At 44.3% G+C, this 24,814-nt stretch overlaps 1 protein-coding gene across 4 annotated transcripts in view; it reads right to left on the reverse strand.

The window, feature by feature from the left end:
- TRIM2 (tripartite motif containing 2) overlaps positions 1-24,184 on the reverse strand; it is a gene marked incomplete at both ends in the record, with an annotated part of 43,159 nt that extends 18,975 nt beyond the window's left edge. For 2 of the 4 annotated variants that reach the window (XM_080915625.1, XM_080915624.1), the window contains 5 exons: positions 4,164-4,887; positions 5,666-5,846; positions 6,868-7,019; positions 20,678-20,915; positions 24,036-24,169. In XM_080915625.1, the coding sequence (XP_080771751.1) occupies positions 4,164-4,887; positions 5,666-5,846; positions 6,868-7,019; positions 20,678-20,915; positions 24,036-24,169 (1,429 nt within the window). Of the gene's footprint in view, positions 1-4,163; positions 4,888-5,665; positions 5,847-6,867; positions 7,020-20,677; positions 20,916-24,035 lie in introns of all 4 variants that reach the window. The other 2 variants (XM_080915626.1, XM_080915627.1) reach the window with 2 other exon arrangements.
- Positions 24,185-24,814: the final 630 nt, after the last annotated feature.

A 24,814-nucleotide genomic window follows, 5' to 3' on the forward strand; every position in this document is an offset into this window, starting at 1 on the left:
AACCATTTACTGGAGTCTCCAAAACTGTCAGCTAAAATAAACCTGTTCTGGTTTTTAGTTACTGTCTCAAGGTTTTGTTTTTTGTTTTTTAAATAGGAATAGAAATCTGATTAGCACATGCGGTTCAGTGTCTAGTACTTAATCTTACAGTAACAATACACTGTATCTACTTCTACTTGAAATGAAGGGGGAGTTCCCAAGGATAAGATTCCCAGAGGACTGAAGTAGGGGTCTCAGAATGAGCTCATTTAACATGACCTCCCTCACCAGACTTCAAGGAAGAAAGTGGTGTATAGACGTGAGGCAGGAGTGGGACATGAAATAACGTATGTTTCCACGAAAAACATACACGCTACATAAAATCTATTGTGTTGTATTGTTTATATTCTATTCCATTCTACTCCACCCTATCTTATACACATTTTATCTTCTACATGTTGGTGGCTCAATCCCAGAGTCTGAAGAGTGTTATTCTGAGCTAGACTGCCCCTCCAGCCCCACATGCCCATAAAAAAAAATCACATGACCCAGAGTACAAATGAGCCCTTCATCCAATTTCCTACGAACTCATTACAGGGTATGAATTACATATTTTGAAACAATTCAAATGTGATTTTTTTTCTCTGCCTCCCACATCTTCCACTTCCCCTTTGTTCAGTGGTGTTCTTCGACATCAACCAAACCAGCTCATAACTCCTAGTCAGCAAACCCAGCAAGGAATTTCTGCGTGGCCGGGAACTATCACCAACAGGAGCTCTGAGTTACTTCTCTCAACTCATTCAGAATTAGTTTCCAATACAATATTTGAGAGACACTATAATTCACTTACAGCGGGCATTCCATAAGTTGTCAGGCATGGGAGACAGCACACCACTCAACTTTGGAAAACCACAGAAGTTAAGGGGCATTTAAATGTTACAGCTTTCGCTTCTTTAAGTGTGTTTTCCTTCTGTGGTGAGGGTAATTATATGTTGCCCTTTAGGAGGAGCAGGGCTGAGGGGTTGGAAGAGGAAACTCTGATTTGTGGTATTTACTCACTTCCAAAGTTTAACTACTTCTTAGTGACTTCAAGTTAATGCCACGGAGCCATCAAAGAAGCCAGCAGTAGCTGGTACAGTACACCTAATATATATCAACAGGTATATTATTCTGCAGAGTCATCAGAACTGAAGCAGTGTTATATCTACTAGAGGTCTTCAGTAAAATGACACACAGCACAGTGCCTGACTCAGGATGTCTGCACCCTTCCCCTGATTCCATCTAGAATTCTTTTCATTTGCATGTATTTGGTTTTTTGGGGGAGAGGTGCGGAGTTTAACACATGGTCTCACCATGTAGCCCTGGCTGTCCTGAAACTCACTATGTAGACCAAGCTGGCCTTGAACTCAAGGATCTGTCTTCCTCTGCTTCCAGAGTTTTGGAATTAAAGGCATGTGCCGCCCGCCATACGAGGCTTTAACTTTTAGCATGCACCTTTAAATTTTAACGTTTCCTCGAGGCTCATGATTAAGGTGATGCTCCAGGGATGAAACCCAGGCCATCAGATTGGGGGAAACAATGCCTTTACCCACGGAGCCATCTCACTGGCCCACTAGGAGGATATTGAAATCCTGAAGCTCATGCCTTGATGCTACACCAAAGAAGTTCTGAGTATGGCTGGGGATGGCAAATGGTACCGCGGCGGCATCACTCTTGACCTAAAGGAATTTACAGTCTTACTGGGCGGTGAGACCACAGCATAAATAACCACAATCGCTGTGGATTCTGAAAGAAAAAGCAGTAGCGTTCAGGCTTGGGGGTGGTCAAGTGTGAGGATACAGAGGACATTTGAGTGGCAGTGGGCTCCACCCGGATGTGTTCCTCTGGCCTGTCCTCGCTCAGCACAGGATGTGCGTGACATGAGTTCATCAGTGGTCCACCCGTACTGCTCTCTCTCTCTTTATCCGGGGAGGAAGCACAGGGAGAGGAGCTTGTGATCCTGGTCTGAGCAATGGTGCTTTTAGGTATGAGCCTAACAGCACCAGCAACAATGTCAGATAGAAGAAGATCCACGCCAAACATGCATCTACTATAGCATTGGCATCCAAGACGCATAAGGAGCTAAAATAATCACATAAGCTTTTTTAATTAGTCTCTTTACTCTGGTGACCATTTTGTTTATCGAACAGAAATTTCCTACCTTGATGTTTTTGCTTTTGTTGCCAAGGTGTTTTACTCATCAAAAGAAATTAAGAAAAATCATTGCATTTGTAATCTTGAACCTCAGACTCTCAAATGCTAGAATTATATCAGTGCATCAGTAAATCTGTTCCCTGAGCTCTGGGCTCCAAACAATCAATGGTGAGAAGACAACCTGGGGCGCGTGAGAAAGGTAAAGACTTATCAAACAGAACTAGCGGTCTATTTGATGGTTCGACTCTTATAGAGGAAGAACAGAACTAACTCTGAAGTTGTCCTCCAACCTCCACATGCATGCTGAGACATTTGTACCCCCAATGATGAAGAAGAAGATGGTGATGATGATAACAATTATTTTAAATGTAATTTAGATACGGGCAAATTATATAAATAGACATTTCTTAAAAGACATACAGGTGGCAAAAAAGTATATAAAATCTGTTAACATTACAAACTACCAGGAAAATAAATTAAACCCAACCAACCAACCATCAAAAAGACAAGGTAAATGTTGGTGCGGATTTGGATAAAGGGAAGCCTTACCATTGCTGAGAATGTCCACTTGCAGCCATTATGTAAACAGTAGGAAGGCTCCTCACAGAAATTAAAAATACTTCATAACTCCTACTAGGAATTCCCAAAAGGAAATGAAACTGATTAACCGAGGTCCCCCATGCCCCCATCACGGTGGCAACATCTCGAAGATTCTAAAGGAACACTTTGCATTTTATGGCCATGGAAGCTGAAGTTGAAGGAACGGAGAGCGGCCCAAGGCTTAAGTGGAAAAACTGGAGCGACAGGATCCAGTCCTGGGTCTGTCCCAGCTTGTCCCCTGAAACCATACTCCGCAGGTGACCAAGAAAGGCATGCTCTGGATGGACAAGTTACATGTCGTCATTCCACAGTCTCTACCAGGATTCAGCCCTGAGAACTAACAGGGCAACCCAGCCCAAGACAGTCCAGGGAAGTAGATGGGGAGAAAAGTTGGCCGGCATGGTCTCTTACTCCTTCCCAGCCCAGAGCGCACACACACGGATCCGCAGATTCCCAGCCTCTGCAGTTCTGGGGCAGAAAACTCTATTTCCTTTCTAGGTGTTATCAGTTAACAACACACCGCGAAGCACTCTCAGTGCGGACACGAGGGAGCAGGGAGAATGAGGCGGGCTGCTTAACAAGGGCGGACTGCTGGTCCTTTCTGAAACAAAATGCAAGCTTTGCTTTTCCTTAAGAACACCCCTTTTTTGTTATTGTTTGTGTTTAGGTCGTTTCCTCTTGAGAAAACAAACAGTGAAAACAAACCTAAAAGGCGGCAGGTAGTAAATCAGAGGGAGGGGCAATGCATTCCCGCCTCAGAGCTCATGCTAAACCTCTGGCTTCATACCCAACCCCACCCCAAGCCAATTTCCTTCTCCACCCTGAGGTCTTAGGAGCTGTTTTCCAGTTCTCAGCAACTGGCTGGCTACACAGCTTGCCCCGCAGACTGACCCCACCCCCACCCCAGATCTCCCTCTCCTTGCTGGAGTGGAGGCTGAGAGGTATTTGAACTCTGTGGGACTGCCACTGCCGAAGCCCACAGATTCTACAGAACTGCAAGAATTTGCCTGAGGCAAGGCTCTGCGTTTGGGTTAGACGGGAGTCCTACGAAGACACTCCCACCCAAATGAGAATCTTTATGAATTTCCAGGTTATAATCTTTTAAAATTGTATTGTTGGTTCTTCTCCCCCACCCCAACCCTCACCCCCGCCCCTTCTTGTTTTCAGCTTCTTACTTGCTGTATTTATCAGGAAAAAGGGGGAAGGGGGAGGGGAGAGGGAAGGATAGGAGGAAACGGAAGAAACTTTTAGGACGAGTCTACAGAAACTAGCCTAACAAAACAACCAGAAGCCCCACCCCACCTGCTTGGAAATGCAGGATTCCGGTGGGTGGGAGAGCTTGCCAGGTAGACCCTTAGCCACGTAGTCCGGGCACAGCGCCCGCTCCTTACCCACTCGGAAGATGAGGTCGTCCTCGATGGGGTTCTCTTTTCGCTTGCCGGTGCTGTACATGCTGGCGGGTCTCTTCACAGCCTTCTGCTTGACGTGCCCGCTCCCCGGGGACTTGACTCGTCGCTTCACGCCCTCGGTGGTGGGGGACACGTCGGCAGAGCGGATGACCTTGAGCTTGAACGGACTGCCTCGGATGTGCTGGTCGTGGAGCCTGAGAGACAGGGTGAAGTCCCCCTCCTTCTGCACAGTGTACAGGAACTCGTAGGTGCCGTTCTTGTTGTCCAGGATCTCCCCGTCCGCCACGCTGCCGTCGGGGGTGCTGAGCTCAGCGGTGAGGTACGCGTTGCCTGTCTTGCACAGCTCTCCGTCTTTGTCCTTGGTGGTGATCGTAACGGACATGGGCTGCCCGATGATGGTCTGCCGGAGCCCCTCGCCCGTGGCCACCGTCTCAGAGGCGACCGCGTTAGTGGTGAGGATGGTCCCCAGGTTGTGGATAGACTTCTTCAGTCCCTCGGTCTCGACGATAAAATCCAGCTGATCGTTCTCGCGCGGGTGCAGTGGGAAGTCTTGGTCCGCCAGTTCGTTCAGCTTCTCGCTCATCTGCTTCTTCACCAGCAGCACCTCCGTCTCTGTGCCATGGTTGAGGGCCTGCGCCGTGAAGTTGCTGCAGCTCTTAATGCTTTCCTGGCCCTGGAGCAGGGTATCCAGCTGCGACTGCAGCACCTGCCGGGTACACAGAGGCAGTGAGCGCCAGGAGCTGGGGCAGAGCCCTCCGCCCAAAAGAACCAACTTCTACGCCCGCCCACTCAGGTGGCTCGAACCATCTGCATTCCATTTAACCCGGTGAACCCATGCAAAAATGCTAAGTTGCACTTCCAGTACGGTCTGGAGACTTCCCTTCCGCCTCACCCTGCCTCTCACCCACACGTGCATTTCTTAGGTCATCTGTTTACATTGGGGCAAAGAGAAGAAAGGATGCTACCAACAGCAAACAAATTGTCTGCCTGGTGTGAATTAGTCATTACTCAGTGGCTTTTCCCTAGCGTTCAGAGCTGCCGGTCACCTCCTCGGGGAACAAAACCCAATTGCGCTCCACCCTGGCTTGGTGAACAGGCTGGCAGAGCCAAACAAAGGCTGCAGTCAGGTTCACTTTGAAGTTGAGGAACAGGTTAGTGTAGGTGAGAGCAGTTAAGAGGCTCCTCCAACCTTATAATTAAGGAAGGAAAACATTCCAGGCCATCTTTAAGGCCTAAAAACATTTCTATATGCAATCTCTCCTTACAGAAAACTATAAATTGCTACAGAAAGCCACAGGCTCCTAGTTTTGCTGAAAGAAAAAAAGGGGGGATTTTCTATTAAATTGGGCAGTTCACTGTTGGTCCCCAGGAAGTACAGTGATGAAGTCCAGTGGTGTAGGTCCCCGCCACCACCGCCGCAGTAAGCAGGTACTGAGTGCAGAGGCCCCTGTGGGACAGTCCCCTGTGGGACCGCAGAACCTTACTTTGTGTTTGAGGCCGTAGTTGACCTCAAGCTCCATGAGCAGTACACTCTTGCGAACGTTTAAAGTCTTCTGCAGCTCATCGAAGGTAGAGTGGATGTCGTCCACGATGCTGGCCTTTTGGTTGGTTAGCTGGTGGATGATTTCCGAGATGAACTGAAGGGCGGAATCTATTTCCGGGAGTCTGAGAGACAGGACAGTTGTCAGTGATCTACCTAGAAGTATTCCAAAGCCTGTCTATATACCTTCAGTCTCTAAATGCGAGCGCTTTTTCTATGCCGCTTGCTCCCCCTTTAAAAGGCAGTGGAATGGACGGAGTGGGCTTTTCACGTCACGTCTATTTCAATCTACTCTCAACCATCTGGGTTAATTGTTGATGGTGCAAAGGTCTTGGAGGAACAGTTATGGCCAGATAGTCTTTGTAGTAGAAGATGCTCTGTGCCTATAGGATGTTTAACGCTCTTATACTCCTACATCAAAAGCTCCTACTGCGTATTTCCACCCCACCACTAAGACATCCAAAATGGGTTTAGGTATCACTAAATGTGTGTGTATGTATGTGTGTGTATATAAGTGTGTGTGTGTGTGCGTGTGTGTACACAGAATTACCTGTGGTAGAGAACCACTATATTCTAAGTGTCTAGCTTTATCTTTTTCCTTTCTTCCGGCCACATAGACTTTGCAGATCTCAGCATATCTGGAGAACTCTTGTAGGCTTCCAAGTTCCTTTAGGTAACAATGAACAAGCATACTTTGCTCACTGGGCTGTTCACAATAGGACTATCGACTATTTTGTTTTATAGCTTTTATAGATTGTTAACCTCCTTTTTGGTGTCTCTCATACAGGACATGGTTACTATATCCACTCGTGTCCATGCCAAAAGGGAAAGAAGAATTAAAAAAAAATTGAAAACCAACCCTCAAAACAAACCCAGGAGGAAATTTGAGCAACGGCTGCTCAGCACCACTGCGCAGATTCAGGCTGAGAGCAGCTATCTCAGCCACCGCCACGGGCGGAGAAGTATGTCAGCAACTCTCAGGAAAACCTCAGCTCTGGTTTCAGGCAGGAATTTCGGAGATCACATGATCAAGGAGAACATAAGACATAGGTATGTGCACAGGCTAGCCTGACCCTACCATCTCAGAGATGCTAGATGTCGAGGCCAGGCCTCACATGGGACGGGGAGTCTGCAGGGACATGGTACCTTTTGTTGACTGCATCCAGCTGGACCTGGAGTGAGGCCTTATGCTGCTCCACCACATCTTTCAGTGGGACTGTGGGGTGCTCCGCGTGCTCCCCCTCCGTGCACTCCCGACACATGGCGGTCTCACAGGACTGGCAGTAAAATTCCATCACCTGTGGGAAGATGGAGCGCTTACTCTGCGGGAAGCACATACTCCCAGCATTCCCAGTCACTAAAGCTGCTGGTATGATGGTGCCCAAATTTTGATATGACAGGCCTCAAACAGGGTCATTTGACACCCAAGCCCCTGCTATGCCTCTCAAACACTTTTGCCTCAGAACCTCTCTAAGCTCTTTGAAAAGCACTGAAGACTTCAAAAGAGCTTCTGGGCCAGGCATGGTGGCGGAAGTCCTTAGTCCCAGCAGTCTGGAAACAAAGGAAGATAGAGTTTTGTAATTTCCAGCCAACCGGGGCTGCATAGCAAGTTGAAGGCAGCCACAGCTAAGCTACACAGTGAGACCCCACCTTAGGGGAAGAAAAGGTACTTCTGCATATGTGGATTCTTTCCATAGATATTTGTCATACTAAAAATGAAACAAATGTCATTAATGTAATGTAATGAAATGAAAGTCATCGTGAAGCCACTTAAATGCTAGTGAGTAACATAATTTGTTACTTAAGGTGAACATGTGGCAACTTGGCATTGCTTTGCATTTCAGTTCATCTCTGTAGTGTGTCACTGGACGGAAGGCAGCTGGATTCTCCGCTCTGCTTCTGCATTCATTCCGGCATGATAGAACATCGACCCTGGCAAGTGCCCCTGTATCCACTAGAGAGAGTGGAAATGACAAGCACTGTCTTTCTAGTGCTGTGCTATGACTGTAGAATGCCCCTTGTGGATTGCCTGAGAGTTCTGCAGACACGGGGTGGGGGATGGGGGTGGGGGCTGGGGTGGGGTACTCCCCAACCTTATCTAAAGCTGCCTCTGCTTGAACAAGAGATGTACTTCACGGCTTTCATCTTGGTTCCATCTCTCATTTAGCCAAGTGGCCATAGGCAAATGAGCTAACTCTACTGACTCTCAACTCCCACCTCTGTCCAATAGAGATGAGAGTAACCATGACAGTAACAGGCGACACTGGGCTGCTGTGTAGAGTAACAGGATTGATCCACACAAGAACTTGAAGCCCCCCCAGCACCAGCTCAGAATAGTTCCCAGTTGGTAACTGCTGTGGTGATGACAATGACATCATCTGGCTGTCCTTAACCTGAAGTTAAGCCACTGATCCTAATTAGGATGGACACTTAGTAACAATGTAACACAAAGCCTGTCTTGAATTCTCATAGCACTTTTGAGGGAGAGCTTTATGTGGTCTTTTGAGTCATGCACATACCGAAAAGGACCTGTATCCTGACCCACCTTGATGGATGATGGATTTTTCACAGCATCACTGAAACCAACAAGACCCTGACCACAGGGACTCGCCTACACAGAGCCCAGGTCCTACCTCAGCTATGGCAGGTACTGAGGGCTGCTGGGTCTGGGGGTTGTGGGATCACAGGACGTCCTTACTCATGGTTCCAGGGGTTTGTGTCATGCAACCCAAAGGACCCCTTCCTTATTCAGTCTCACTGTTTGTGATAGTTTTTTCTGGAGCTGGTTGTGTTTTGGAAACAATCTTTCCGAGTGAACCAGATTCAGATAAAAGTTCTTCAGAACGTTCCCACAATAAACTTAGATTTCACGTACCATTGCACTTGGGTGAAGAAACATAGTAAGTTACAGGAATGTGTATTTCATTTTATTTTTTCTGTCACATAAAATGAACTTCTAGGACTATGCCTGGGCCATAAACTGGAAACCCCACCCTGTTTGTTTGTTTGTTTTGTTTTGTTTTTGTGATAGAGATCAATTCATTTTTCAAAACTTTTGCCACATAGGAAGCTCTGTTAGGTTTGGTCCATAAATTGGAAATTTTTTTTTCTTTCTCTTCCCTTTTTTTGTTGGGAGCAGGGCTGGGGCTCAAATCCAGGACCCTGTGTATGGTAAGCAGATGCCTAACCACTGAGAATCACTGTAGCCCAAAGTTTTTTCTGTCCATCTCCTGATCAAAATATCTCCCCATGCTCTATTAAATGGCATGTTAATAACAAACTCAAATACAGCATCATGCTAAATTTCCTACCCTAAGGTGTCTGGATATTACTTTTGGAAATGCAAATATTAGGTGACAATATATGAGCCCTGTGTCACAAATATTTTACTTATTAAAAAATCATTAATTTAAAAGGATTCTTGTCTTTCAAAGGGCTGGTAGAAGGAATTATTTGAACTTCTCCAAGAAATTCTGAAAACATTTCCCCCAGGATGCATGGACCACAATTCTGCCAGGACTGAAAATCCTCCCAACGATCCTGTGAGGGCTAAGGCTCTCTTCACTTCTCGGCTTCAGCAGAGGGTGGTTCACAATACCAGAACTTTTTATTTCTGGATCATATATAACAAATTTTTTGGCTTCATGGTAAACACTCACAAAATCTCATCTGTGCAGGAAATCACAGTGTGGAAGGGTCAAGAATGGAGTGTGAAGGCTTCCTCCCTCAGGTTTTCAGGGTGTGGGGACTAATGTGAGCGTCTGGGTTAGAGAGTGTGACATACGAACGGTGCTCATCCAACTCCTTGGCACATTTCCCCTGTCAACCGAGGCTGCCTCTGAATTGTCGCATGCTGCCTCCGAGGGGGTTAGACAAGGCAACGCTCATTTAGAAGGCTGTGTCTGAGCTGCCGTTGGAGATCTCAAACACTGTATCATCTAACTTGTACTTTGTGGTCTGAGTTCAATTGTCCTACGCACTCTGAGGAGCGAGGTGATGTGGGGAGAAAATTATACGAAGAGAAAAGCATGTGTATGAGCATTCTGCAAGGTGCTCGCAGAAGACATCGCATCCTCTGGACCTAGACTTGCAGATGATTCCAAGATGCCATGTGGGTGCCTGGAATTGAACCCAGATCCTTGGCAAGAGCAGCCAGTGCTCCAAACACTGAGCTGTCTGTCTCTTTAGTCCCTCTTCTTAATTTATGTTTTCAACAGTTGGTGGCAGGAAGGTGGATTTACTGAATAAAGAAATCTCTGTCATATCACTAGCTGCTGACTAAGCTAACCAAATGAAACATAATTTCAGTGGTCACACATGACAAAATTACAGCCTTTACAAAATTGGCCCAGAAAAGTCACGAAGCAAAAAAGAAAAAGAAAAAGAAAAGACAAAGAAAGAGAGAGAGAGAGAATAATGAAAAGAAATACGATTTCTAGAGTTGACACAATATTATTTTTCATTTACTTTTAAAAAAAGATTTATTTATTTATTTCATATGTGAGTACACTGTAACTGTCCTCAGACACACTAGAAGAAGGCATCAGATCTTATTACAGATGGTTGTGAACCACCATGGGAATTGAACTTAGGACCTCTGGAAGAGCAGTCAGTGCTCTTAACCTCTGATCTCTCTCTCCAGCCCCACTTTTCTTTTTAAATATAGAATTTCACTGTGTAGCACAGACTATTGTCCAACTCACCATCTCCCTGAATTAGCCTCTCAAATAGTTGTAATTGAAGATATAAGACATTGTGTCTAACTTTCATCACAGTATTTTAAATGCCTTAATTTCCAATGGGAAAAAAGTCATAAAAAGATAGAAGATGGAGCTGGAGGTTGTTCAACTGTTAAGAAAGCTGTCTGTTCTTCCAGAGGACACAGGTTCGATTCTCAGCAACCACATGGCAGATCGCAAGCATCTATGTGGTGGTTTGAATAGGGATGGCCTCATAGACTTATGTATTTGAATGCTTGTCCATAGGGAGTAGTACCGCTAAGAGGTGTGGCCTTTTTGGAGTAAGTATGGCCTTTTTAGAGGAAGTGTCTCACTTTGGGGGCAGGCTTTGAGGTCATATAGGCTCAAGTTCTGCCCAGTGTGGGACACAATTTCCTTTGGCCTATGGATCTAGATGTAGAATTCTCATGGAACAGCTCTTTCTCCAGCACCATGTCTGCCTTCAGACTGCTATACTTCCCACCATGATGATAATGGACTGAACCTCTGAACCTGTAAGCCAGCCCCAATTCATTGTTTTCCTTTATAAGACTTGTTGTGGTCATGGTGCCTCTTCACAGCAATAAAACCCTAACTGAGGCAAACTTCAGTCACAGGGTATCAAAAACCCCTTCCAGTGTTTGTGGGCTCTGTACACACATGATATACAGACATATACCTCTATATATATAAAACACCATAGGAAAAACGCCCATATATACCAAAGAAAAATAATCAAATCCTAATTTTTAAAGAGAAGGTTGCCCACACCAAATAAATGAATAACTGTCTCTTAGTAAATCCAGATTAGATTTACTAGAGCTTAAATTAACTCTTACATATGGACCCAGAAACTGTATACATACTTTCAAAGACAAACAAGTAGAGAAATCAGGAGATGATGCCTCATCAAGTAGATGACATTAAAGACACAGAAATTTTAAGGAAGAACCAAACAAGTACTTCAGCATTGGAAAGTATAACAACTAAGATGTAAAAACCCACTAGAGGAGCTTCCCAGACGAAAGAACAAAGAAAAAGTAACGCAACCTAGTACCAAGTATGTAGTAGAAAGAAGTAATATCTGAGGGCCAGCAAGACGACTTAGCGCACAAGATGGCTCTCGGCCTGAGTTTCACCCCAGGACTTACACAGGAAAAGCTGAGAACCAACTCTGCAACATTGTCCTCTGACCTCCTCTCCTGAGCTCTGACATGCATGCACACACACAGCACACACACACTAAATATATTTAATAATTTTGATGAAAAAGACAAATCAACAAAGCCGAAAAAGCTGCACAAGCCCTAAATAGCCAACTCAAACAGAACTGAACCAAGGTGCCTTATAACCAACCTTTTATAACCAACGAACAAGAGAACCCGGAAAGCCACAGAGATGGACAGGAGACGGTCAGTAAGGCTAACAATGCAGTTCCTATCCCAGGACATTTCAAGGTCTAACATGGTGTTGTCAGTCTATAGTCCGAGTACTTGGGAGGTGAAGGTGGGAGACTAAGTTCAAGACCAATCTTGACTAAATAGGGGACTCTTGCTCAAAATGACCAAAGTCTCAGGGCTAGAGAGATGGCTCATTGTTAAGAGCATGTGTTGCTCTCTCAGAGCTCCTGAGTCCGGTTCCTAGCACATCAGGCCGTGCACACTGCCTGCAACTCTAGCTCAAGAGAGGGTGTCTCTGGTCTCACAAGGCACTGCACATACCCCCCCACACACACACACAGAGAGAGAGAGACACACACACACACACACTCACACACAATTAAAATGATAAAGAAATAAATCTTTAGGAACAACAATAAAAAGGTTTGGAGACATAGCTCACTTTTTCCGAAAAGTATAAGCAAAAAGAACCCGGGTAGCTAATTTAGCATCAGACTGAGGCGAATGTCGCTGTCCCAGAGAAAGGTGTATAACTGACAGGGTATAACAGCTGAAGGGGGAACAAGAAAAGAAACACTTTAGATTGGCCAAGAAAGGAGAAAGCCTCGAATCACTAAGATCAGGAGGGAAAGTGAGTAGATTCCTACCGACATCCTGGACAGATAAGGAATTAGAATGACGTGGATGTTGCATGCCAGCAAGTTAAATAGCCCCAGTGGCATTCCTAGAAACACCCAAACTTCCAAAACAGATGCAAAGACAAAGTACAATTCTGAATAGAAAGTCAGAAACCTGCCAGCAAGGACAATCTCAGACCAAAAACTTCAACCGTAGAACTGACCAAGCTTTTAGATAAGACACCATCCCAATCTTTCCAAAATGCCTCCAAATACATGTATAAGAGCAATTGGTTGTAGTGCTGAACACCTTTAGTTACAGCCCATAGGAGGCAGAGGCCAGTGGATCTGTTGTGAGTGTGAGGCTCTGTGTTAACAGTACACTTACACATACTGTCTATATAGAGAGTAGTAGAGAGCCAGGCAAGGTAACATAGTAAGATTCTGTCTCTAATCAATCAATCAGTAAATAATACATAAATAAGTAAGTAAACAAATAAAGAAATTAATTAAAAAATAAGTAAATAAAATGTGTGTGTGTGTGTGTGTGTGTGTGTGTGTGTGTGTGTGTGAATTCCTAATTCACTAGGCCAAGGGCATTGCAAGACAATGACAGACTGATCTCCCTTGTAAATTTGGGATTGCACAATAAACTAGCAAAACTGACCCAGCCACATATCAGAAGAATCTCAGAATTGCAGGGAGAGCATCACACATGAAAATCATAACCAGGATATGTCATATCACCAGGGCGAGATGGCTGTGTATAGGTGTGAAGCTATGTTCGTGGGGTGTTGAATTAAGCTCAGTGAATTAGGAAATCACACACATACAAACACACACACACATTTTATTTATTTATGTACTTGCAGAATTTTATGAATGTAAAACCCATTAATGTACACTTTCACCTGTTGGAGATTCTGAAATTTATGCAATATAATTTTTACCTTAAGAGAAAAAGAAAAAAAAAAAAAAGGAAAAAGGAAAAAACTATTCGGCTTTGAGTTAACGGCTGGAAGTGTTTATTCCCTGGGTTCAACATCCCAAGTACATCCTGGGAGGAAGACCTCGGGAGTCATTTTGAAGTGCTGAAAGCTAGTGGTTCTTAAATGCTCATTCTAGGCCTTAGCAGCTGAGGCTTGTCGAGGTCAGCACTAATTGTGGGGTGACCATGTGCCCCTCAGCTGAGCTCATCCATTTCTAGAGAGATGATGCCACAGTCCCCAGGGGTGGGAGGGCAGCCAGAGGCCAGGGTGAGCTTATTGCTGTTGACAGGTGGTCACCGTCTGTGTCCATCAGCAGAGGGGCTGGCAGGACCACATGCATTCCTAGGGGGGAAAAGAATGCTCCAGGCCTGCGGCCAGTCTGGAGGCCTTTGTGCAGAGCCCCGCAGTTGACGGGGGATGGGAGGACCCTGAACGTGTCCTTCCTGTCAACATCCTTGTTAGTAAGGAGCCTCACTGAGCACTGATGGGGTTCCCTGGTCATTTGTCTACCTAGGATCACAAGGCACAGGCTCGAGAGTTGGCTTTAAGAGCAAAGAGCCTCTTAGATCACTGGCTGCTGTGATTTAACACTTGGCAGTGCTGTCTCCAAAATTTAATGAGCAGAGCGCACAGCATCTCAGCACTGGACAGGCTTTCATCCACTGGTGCTAATCAGCATGGCAGCGCCCTGCGTTGCTGTTAATCACCCAGTTTTATTAACCTTCATATGCTTGACTTGTTTTTAAAGATTTACCCATGGCAATTAACTGCATGCAATTTATCTGGGATACTGCGTTTGGCTTGCATACAGAATGAACATAGCCACGAGGCCCTACAGTCTATGATCAGACAACAGGGTGCTTTAAGATGTATAAGGCTAATTCCCCGGCACCTTTTACTGGCTTATAAAATTTATGAGCCCAAAGAATCACAGTGATTTTTTGCATGTAGGAAGTAACATACTTTAAACAGTTTTGGTCACCTCGAGGAGGGTCAGAACCTTTAGATAGATTTAGTTTTTGATGGGGCTGGATGAGATGCATTTGGTAGAGGGGGAGATGGGGCGATTTTAACATGAAGAATCTTTAAAGGTTCTGGCGGTGCTGGAATTAGCAAGGTATCTGGCATCCAAAGGTGTCTGGTGCTACCAGGGGCTCAGATACGCATCTGGAGGAGAGCCATTCTTTTCTTTTGAGTCAGGGTCTCAGTATGTAGACCAATCTGGCTTCACATGCAGGCTCACAGAGATCCTCCCAAGTGCTGCGACTGAAGATGGTGTGAGATCAACCTAGGAATTCTTTTCTAAGATCCCAGCTTCTTCAGTTCTTCCTAAGAAAGGCACTGCCATTTTACAGAAGCTCTGTTAGGTCATTTTTTAATTCTTAAGTTTCTGAGGTTCTGGGGAAGTAACCCAAGGCCTTGCAAATGCTCTCCCACAAGTCCCATCTTAAGTCCTGTAGTTTTAACTTTATTCACTTTTCCCCCACGCTGGGGTTTGAGGCCAATGCCCTCTGAGTATGAGACATGCCCCACCCTTCACCCATTTATTTTGAGATAGGAATCTTGCTTCAGAGTTCATGTTGGTTTCAAACTTGAGGACTTAGGATTGTCCTACCTGAACCTCCCAAATACTAGAATTATAGGGATGCTACCCCTCCTGGTGCATGGTAACTGTAGAGTTAATCATGTGGAGGGCACCATTACATCCTTGGCACTGAAGTTCAACCTGTAGTCACCTGACATCACTTAAGTCTGGTGTCAATCAACTCCTTTAGTCCGGTTCTTCAACCTCATTCCTGCTGGTCTGGATCAGAGCCACCTGGTGGGTTATTTCAGGAAACTCCCATGAGTTCCGTATATCTAAGTCTCCTCTGATTTGAATCCACCCTCCACATCTCCAACTAGTTTGAGATGAGCTCAGTGCAAATCTCACATAGGTGTACCGACGCTTAATGCTCCTCAACAGAGCCCCAGACTAAGGTCGGGGTCAAGTTCCCAATAATTGCATCCAGTGTCCTTCCTCCAGGTCCTGACCTTTTAACCTCTCTGGCCAATATCCTTTCTTGGCTCCTGAGGACCCTGGGCTGACGGCATAGTGAAGCCCAGCAGTCTCTTGGACTTTTCTATTCTTTGTGACTCTGTCCCTTCTGAGCAACATGCCGTTCTTTACTATAGTGTATACACTGTAGACAGTATATGCTATACTGTATACACTGTGGTCTCACGAAGAAAAACAAGAGCAATAAGCAGGAATATGTATGTGTGTGTGTATGTATACATATACACATTCACATATGCACATTCACATAAACTAACATTAGTGTCATTTATTTAAAAAAATATCTATTTGAAGCTGTGAATGAGGCTCTGGTTAAAGCATGTGCTTAGTCCTGGGCTGAAAATTCTTAGCATCAATCAATCAATCAATCAATCAGTCAATCAATCAGCTTTAATAGCTACCTAATAATCAGTCATATGGGCTTATAATAACCTCAACAGGTGTCTAATACTGTGAACTTATATTTCTAATTTTTATTGTAATATAGAAATGACAACACTGATAGTAAATCACCATCTTATCTAGTGGCTTCCTCAGAAATAATTCTCTTAGTGGAATTGCTACATTAGCAGACGGAAGTCTATCTGAAACACTTGTCATGTCTTGGCCCAACTGAAATCACTTTTCTGAAAGCAAGTTACTCTTTTCCCCATAAGACTTAAGAGCTACAGGATGGAGGACGAGCCCGCGGAGTTCTTTTCTCCTTCCACCTTACGTGGGGCAGGGTTCGAACTCGGGTCATACGCCGGTGTGGCAAGCAACTCTACTTGATGAAACATCTTACCAACTCCTGGTTATTACTTTTAAAACAACTGCATAGAGATGATTATTTGTTAAGCCTGCTAACCTCCGTGATGTGATTTTTAGCCATTTATACCCTCCCTGTGGGTTTTCTACATTCTTTTCTCACCTTCTTTTGAGATAATCATTGTTTGCTTCAGTGCTCTTTATATATAATGAACCCTCTGAGGCACTTTAATTAAGAACTAGATGGTTAATATTATAAGTTAAATTATTAATAGCTTTCATTTTTTCCTCTTCCTTAGATTTTGGTAGCAGGAATATAAATGTGTCATAAATTTTTCTTTCTTTCTTTGTTTCTTTCTTTCCTTCTTTCTTCTGTTTGTTTGTTTGTTTTTTTTTGAGACTGTTTCTCTGTGTAGCCCTGGCTGTATAGGGCTGTCTGTCTGAGTGTTGGGATTAAGGCATGTGCCGCCACCGCCTGGCTCTCTAAGACCCACAGACACATTTCCTTTCACATCTGACAGTCTACATTGTTGCTCTTTCCTTAGATTCTTGGGTTCTGTCCGTGTTTGTTCTTGAGACAGGATCTCATTATGTAGCTCAGGCTGGGTTTGAACTCACGCTGCCTCTGAGGAGGTTTTAACTCCTCTTGCCTAAACCTATGCCATGCGTCTGGCTTCTAACATCATGAGCTGTAGCCTTTCCAAATAAAGCAAACTACTTTGTTTAATCTATAAAAGTCTCCTTTAAATTAAAAAAAAAATAAGGATTATTTACCCCATACATTAGACAGTAAAATATTCATTTCTGTGTTTTTTCATGTCCTATTTGCCCTTTCTTTATGTATTAAATGATTGTGAATCTCAAAAGACATTTTGCATTTTTGTTCCCATGAACAACTGACAACTTAATTCTAGTATACTATGCAGGAGGTAAATATACTGACCGTTTTAAAAAATTATTTATTTATTCCTAGTTTACATACATTGGTTTTCTGCCTGGAGGTATATCTGTGTGAGGGTGTCTGGTCCCTTGGAACTGAGATACAGATAGTTGTAAGCTGCCATGTGGCTGTTGGGAAGTGGTCCTGGGGCCTATGGAAGAGCAGTCAGTGCTGAGCCATTTCTCCAGCACACACACACACACACACACACACACACACACACACACACACACCGACCCCAGTGGCCTAATTATGCAGCCAATTTCAGTGGGCTCAGGTTCTCCCAGTCTTAGCTTGGCTTCACATATTGTCTTCTTATGTGAAGTTTTTATGTGGGTTTTTATGTGTGGGATGCAGATTCTCACATAACGTACTCTTTCTTCTGAAATACGTCTTCAGCTCTGGTCCCAGTGGCCCTTTCTAGTCTCAGCTCCTACCCACTCTAGATGAACATCTCAGTAGATGCAAGCCTGAGGCTGAGCCCCAGTCTCACCTCTATCCACCAAATGGTGAATTATCCATCGCTTAATTAGAAGGTTTAAAGTTCCACATTGCTCTTGGAATTGAGGTCAAATACTTTCTTGATATCACAGTGTGTCACAATCTCTCCCAATCTACTTTTCTGGTTCCTCCCTGCAAGCCTCCTACCTCACCTCCAGGCTTCACACTCTAGGAGCCCAGCTCTCTATGGTTCCTGAAGCACCACCCCTTTCACTGATTATCACGTTACCTCCAGCTCTCAGTGTTTTACATCCCACACAACCACCTGTTCAACTTTAGATTGGGCCTACAGCGGGACTCCTGTTTGTTTTGAAGACTTCCTTCCCTACCAAATGGGATCTGCAGGGAGCCTCATGAATCAACTAAATTTTAAGGGAACTCGCACCTGATAGAAATCTGTCCTAGATGTAGCACTTAGGATGGGAGCCCAGGCAGAGAGTCTCAGTATTTACTCTTAAGCCAGTAAGGAAAGGGGTCAGAAAAATAACATTCAACCTGCTTTGGGATGAACGCTTTAAGCTTGTTTTTGTAAAATCTACACTATAGTGTCCATTGGATTGTAGTCCGTATGTTATGTCTTGTCCTTACTAGCTCAGTGTACTTCCAATTAAATAGACGTACAAGTAATGGTGCCATCTTGTGTCTTCTAGCCCTCGCTTCACTGATGTGTCAGTCAAACCGGCGCTCAACCTGTCCAAGCCTGAGAATCTCCATCTGTGGATTAGGGTAATTCATACCTGCTTTGAAGACTGTTGAGAAGCCGAGTGTAGGTGTCTGGCAAATCTGTTCTACAATCCGCTGAAGACGCAGGACTTGGTGCTAAGGTCTTTGGCTACCTGTATTCATTCTAGAGGGAAAGCTAGAAGATCAATGAGCCAACAGCCCAAAGATGACACAATGAATGTCATGGGGCAGCATGGCAAGTGACAAGAGGGACGTAAATGCTATGAAGAGGTGGTCTGGATGAACATAATGGCATATGACATTACTTTCAGTACTCAGAAGAAGAAACAGGCTTATCTCCTCAAGTTCAAGGCCACTCTGGTCTAGCCTGAGGGTTATATAGTTGGGTATATGAGGGTTATATAGTGAGACCCAGTCTCAAAAAAAAGAAAAAAAAAAAGAGGTTGCTTGGCTTACCCAGAGAGCATAGCTAGAGAAAGCTGTTCTGGGAAGGAAATCTAAATGAAAGAGAAGAACAAACAAGGCACATAACAGAAGGCATGGAAGGAATGGCTCAGCCAGCCTGGAGGCAGGAAGCCCACTGAGGACTTTAAGGAGATCAGGCTGCAAGGGCAGCACGAGACACAGTCAATGGCTAATAAAGACTGCTCAGCCACTTGTTTTCGCTGGTGGTTTATAATATGTGGGACTTAAATTACAAGTAGTTTCAAATGCTTTTAAGTTGGTCAATATAAGGGAAAAAGTGAGTAAAGTCTTTGATTAGTATTAGTATGTTAGGGCTGGAGGTCTAGCTCGGTGACAGGGCATGAGCATTCACGAGCCCCCGGGCTAACACCAAATCATTATCATCATCATCCAATTCAGGCAGCAGTGCCAGAAACTGAATCCAGAGACTTTCATATGCAAGCTGTGATGGTCTGAACTAGAATGTCCCCAATAGGCTCACACATCTGAATGCTTGGTCCCCAGTAAATGGAACTGTTTGGGAAGGATTAAGAGGTGTGGCCTTGTTGGAAGAGGTGTGTCACTGAAGGCTGGGTTTGAGATTTCAAAAGACTCATATGATTCCCAGTCTCTCTCTGCCTCACATTTTGGTCATGTCTCACGAGGTAAGTTCTTAGCTATCGCTCTAGCACCGTGCCTGCCTGCCTGCTGACACGCTTCCTGTCATAATGCTCATGGATCACCCTCCGAAACTTAAATCCCTGAACGAAACACTTTCTTTTACAAGTTGCCTTGGGTCATGATGCTTTATCACAGCAGTAAAAGATTAACATGTATTCTATCACTGAGCCACACTTCCAACCTCTTAGAAATGTGTATATTTTTCGAAAGAGTCTCTGCACTGCCAACATAGTCTCAGAATCATTCGTCTCTCTCAGCTTCCTGCGTGCTAGGATTATAGGTACGCACACCTCTCCTGGACCAAGAAGTAACTGTGATAGGTAACCTTTTCTGAGAGTTTGATATGAGCTTTAAATCATTCAAACATTTCAATTCCCAATTTCAAACAATCCTGTTTGGTAAATTCTGTTATGACTCTTCCTTTACATAGAAAAGGAAGCAAGAGTTCAATCAACTCGCTAGAGCTGAGGCAGGGAATCCATTTAAAAGCAGGTTTTGAGTCAGCCAGGCTGACTCACAGCCAATGCTTCTAGCTGTGCCATTATCCTATCCCCTCCAGGCACAGAGCTATCATGAGTCATGTATTTGATGAGTGTTATAGGTCCATTTGCATTTATAACAGTTATTGAGCTTGCCAGAAACAGGAAGCATGTTTGCAACTCACAATCTGAAGTCTTTATCAGGGATTCACAGAGCTTCAATACTGCATCCCCAAGGAGTAGAATTTAAAACATGAGAAAAACTTCTCTCCAATAATAATAATAATAATAATAATAATAATAATAATAATAATAATAATAATAATAACAACTCTAATCAGCATTTTAGCAATCACTCTCAATGCGTAGGGCTTATCAGTTATTAAATCTTTATCCATGACTTTTGACTCATGTTGTGTCAGAGTATGCACGCCTAGCTTGCAAGCAGCTACTGACTCTCTCTCCTAAGGACAGCAACAGTATATTCTAAGTAGAGGTGATAAAGATGGATTTTACAATTTAAGCAGTACAGCTGAGAGGCAGTGAACAGGCAAAATAGTCTAGTGGATGTTCTTCATGTTTTAAATTAGTCATTTCTCAGAAGCAATTTTGCTTTAATGAAAACTGCGGTATCCAGAGCCCAACCAAGGCCACAGCCACCATGTTCCCCAGACAGCCTGCTGTCTGCCCCACTTACATTCCCATCGTGGTTTGGGCACGAAAGTGGCTTTCCTGCAGCCACAGCGGTGACCGTCTCCAGGATGGAAGAGTCCTCGCCGTTGCTGCCAGGCGTTCGCTGCAGCACATCCATGAGGTTTGTGATAAAAAAGTTGTTCTGGAGTGCAGCCACCCCTTTCTCAGGCAGGATGGAGGTCTGGCGACACACTGGGCAGGAGAGGGTTAAGCTGTGGGCTGGAATGTAGTTCTGCAGGCACCTGTAGCAGAGCACACATGGAGACAGTCAGCACAGAGCACCACGTCCTGAGGTCTTCCCATCAGTGATGTGCTGGTGACGGGCCACTTTGCAGGAGCCCACTTTGTGGTATCGTGAACCAGGGAAATGATGCTTCAGAGACCAGCAGCTAATCTGTCCTCACATCAGCTCTATCTGCTGATCAGACAAATGACCGTGCTTGAGGAAAAGAACATGTCATAGACGTGTGTAGGGTCTAGAGCCATGACACCCACAGGGTGGTTGGTTCAAGGACAAGCAACCTTGACCTCCTAAGCAACTTGGAACAGATCAGATGCCCATGTGACTCACACACATAGTAAAGGTTGAAAAGTCTTATTCTGTAAGCATTGGGCTCAGAAGTGTGTGGACTTTAGCAATTGGAGGGGGAAATGCCAAATGTGTTTGTTGATGTTGGAATTCATTTGACACAACAAAACCATACTCAATTTTCGAAAAAGCATCAACATGGAAATATTTGGTTGAAGCAAGCATGAGATACCCATGTTCATCTTTTGCTTCTCTGGAAGCGCCATTTAATAGTTACTCAAGGTACGAAATGTATTAACAATGATGACCACCATATTACTACAAACGACCTCTGATACTCTCCCATGAACCTATGGAGAAGGCACCATTGTGATCCCTTTGGACAATGAGGAAACAGAGGCACAGAGAGTGGCTAAATACCTGGCCTAGAGTTCTTTAGCAGGCCAGGGTTGGCTTGGGAGTCCAAACCCAGGCAGTTTGACATCATCATCTAACCTCAGATAGCTTAGAGCTGAAGCTGCAACTCCGTGGTTAAGTGCTGACCCTACATACATGGCTCTCGTTCCCGCACTGCAGAAACAAACCCCAAATTATACTGTATACTGTTTTTCAGTTGCTTAGCCAGAGCCCAAGAGGCACCAATGTGGCCTCTTACTTTTGCAGATGGAGAAAGTGACAGCAAGAAGGGTCGGCTGCTCCGTGTCTCAGGAGTAACTAGGGCTGAATCCCTACCAGAAAGGAAACAGATCTGCTAAAGTCAGAAATGACACATGAGCCCATGGGACATTTTGCTAGACAACCGACATCCATCAAGTCTGACCTTGCCTCTACTCCCTCTTTTGGCAGATCATCTGTCTTTGTCTTTATGGTGTCTGGTCCTCCTGGCTGCTCTCTCTTTTCTGAGTTAATTAAGCTTGGTGTTACTCATGGCTCCAAATTCAGAGCTCTTCTTCCTCTAGGATCTTATGCCATTACAATAGAGCAGACATTATATTTGGTCCTACAGAAGTGCTCTCTGAGGCCTATGTCCTCTACCTCTTGGCACTTGTTAGATGTCTCAAGGGTCATAAAAGCTATCCGGCAGCAAACCAAAGCAATGTTCTTCTTCAAACCATGTTCTTTTCCTGTCTCAATGAATAGAATCTCCATCCATTCATCTAAGCAAAACAGAGACTAGGAGTCATCAGTCCAACAGTGCCTCCCCTCCTGCCCTTCGTTTCTTTCACTCAGTCTCACTGACCCTCAGTTGCTGCTGTACCATATGGTGTCAGGCTATGGTTACTTCAAACAAACTATCCAGGGACTCGGTAGCAATTCTCTGATGTTTAGCCATGACCATGTTGGGGTAGTAGAGAGGATGGTTGCTATTTAATTATTATAGAATATAAATTACATAGTATAGAATATAAATTGCTATTTAGTTATTAGATAATAATGCCTATAAAATAAAAATACGTACCATTGCCAAGACAAAATAACCTCGTACATAATTCCAGATCCAAAGACAAGCCCAACAGCTTGTGGCGAGTTCAAGTTCCCCTGCCCACCGTCACCGTCGAGCCTGTGGCTAGTCGGCTGCAACCAGCACTCTCCAAACTAAACCAACTGCAGCTTTTTAAAGCCCCAGCCAAATAACAAATGTATTTTGAACTGGATGGTAAAGAAAACCAGTGTATACTTGAAACCGTTGGAAACTCTAATGTCATGGTCTATAAATATGGAATGGTATTTTAATTATATCTATTAAGAAATAGAAAATGTACTTAACATGTGTTCAATGTAACTACAGTATGTATTCATTTTTAAGAAAAATATTCATACAACCCTGCTAAGGGTACACTTAATTTGAGCCACAAATAAACTCTATGCTAACAACTTCTTTTTCTGTTTTTATTTTTGTTTTTTTTATTTGGTTGGTTGATTGTTTCATTTTGCTTTGTTTTACTTTTTTGAGACAGGATCTTTCTACATACCCTTGGAACTCACTATGTAGATAAGGCTGGCCTTGAACTCACAGAGATCCACCTGCCTCTGCCTCACAAGTGCTAGGATTAAAGGCATGCACCACCATGCCTAGTCCTGTTTTTGTTGTTGTTGTTGTTTTAAAGGTCTCGAAGTATAGCCCAGACTATCTTCAAACTCTAAATTCTACTACCTCAGCCTTCCAAGTACTATAAAGCACTTGTGCCAACAAGCAGGTCATTTGACTTATCGATATTTTTTTATATAGTAAATCAAGCTATGGAGTATAAAAGCGTATTTTGAAGGGCTGGAGAAGCGGTTCTATGTTTAAGAGCACTTGCTGCTCTTACAGAGGGTTGGAGTTTGGGTCTCAGCACCCACATCCAGCCAGTGGCTCACAACAACCTATAACTCCAGCTCCGGGGTAGCTGATACCCTTTTGCCTCTGCCCATTGACACATATCTACACATAAATAAAAATAAAACCCTAGCGTGTGTAATGGTGCACGTGCCTTTAATCAGAAGCAGGCAGTTCTCTGTGAAGTCAAGGTCAGCTGGTCTATGTAGTGAGACCCTGCCTTGAAATGAAAGATGAAATGACAGTTGAAAGTACTCTTTCAAAAAAGACGAATGAGAAGTGTGTTTTCTTTAACTCTAGGTCTGTTTTAGAAGTGAGCCAGTCTGTTCCTGGATGCTTTCTCGGTCCTGTAATCGTTTGAAATGAAGCAAGTCTCTGGTAACTCCTGATTGGGTTCCTAGATGTCTGTTAGAAACACAAGTCGGGCATTGTCTCCCTTGGTAGCAGAAGAGTCCTGGGAAAAAGTCTGTGCAGGTGGCCAAAGGTGGGTGACGTAGCACAAAAGACGCTTACCTCTCGCAGAAAGTGTGCAGACAGGGCAGGACCTTGGGGTTCTTGTACCGTTCCAGGCATATACTGCAGATCAGAAACTGCTTGTCAATCTGGCGCACCACAGGACTTGGGATGCTGGCACCCTCACTGGCCATCCTAGACCACTGACATGGGGGGCCGGCTGTCCTCGACCCTGCACGCTGCTGTGGTCAGAGACAAAAGCCAAAAGGAAAACGAGATGATCATCCTGAATGTGTAAACCAATCCCCAGCTCCTCCCTTTTAAATTCAGGTAGCAGCCACTGTCAGCAACCTCAGAATAATCAGCTCTCAGTGGAAGGGTTAGCAAGCTTGTCTGTGCTCTAAATAACAATAGAATAAAGGTGTCTTCCCTGTGCAGACAACTGGTCAGGAGACCATGCATTCTTAAAGGTATGTGCTGGGTTTAAAAGTGAGTGGTGCCCAAGGGGAAAATAGTTATACATAGGTCCAGTGACTGAACTCAGGTCTTCAGTATAGGCCATAAGCCCCTTTACCCACTGAACCATCTCTTTGGTCCTAATACCAGTATTCTTAATTATACATGTTCAGAAGTTTCGAAGAAAAGAAGTACCAACTCAAGAAGGTGACCTGACTTGGGCATTTTAACAATGATGAGCACAAAGGAGCTGACTTTCCCTCTGTCTAAAATGAACATAAATTCTCCTTTTGTGGAAGACATTTTGCCCCTCCAAACTCTGAAGTTGGGGGAAGGCTTTCAGTCACTGTGGCTGCAGGGAGGTGGGTCTTCTTAGCAAATAG

This window comes from Micromys minutus, assembly GCF_963924665.1.
Source record: "Micromys minutus genome assembly, chromosome: 4".
NCBI classification, from domain to species: domain Eukaryota; kingdom Metazoa; phylum Chordata; class Mammalia; order Rodentia; family Muridae; genus Micromys; species Micromys minutus.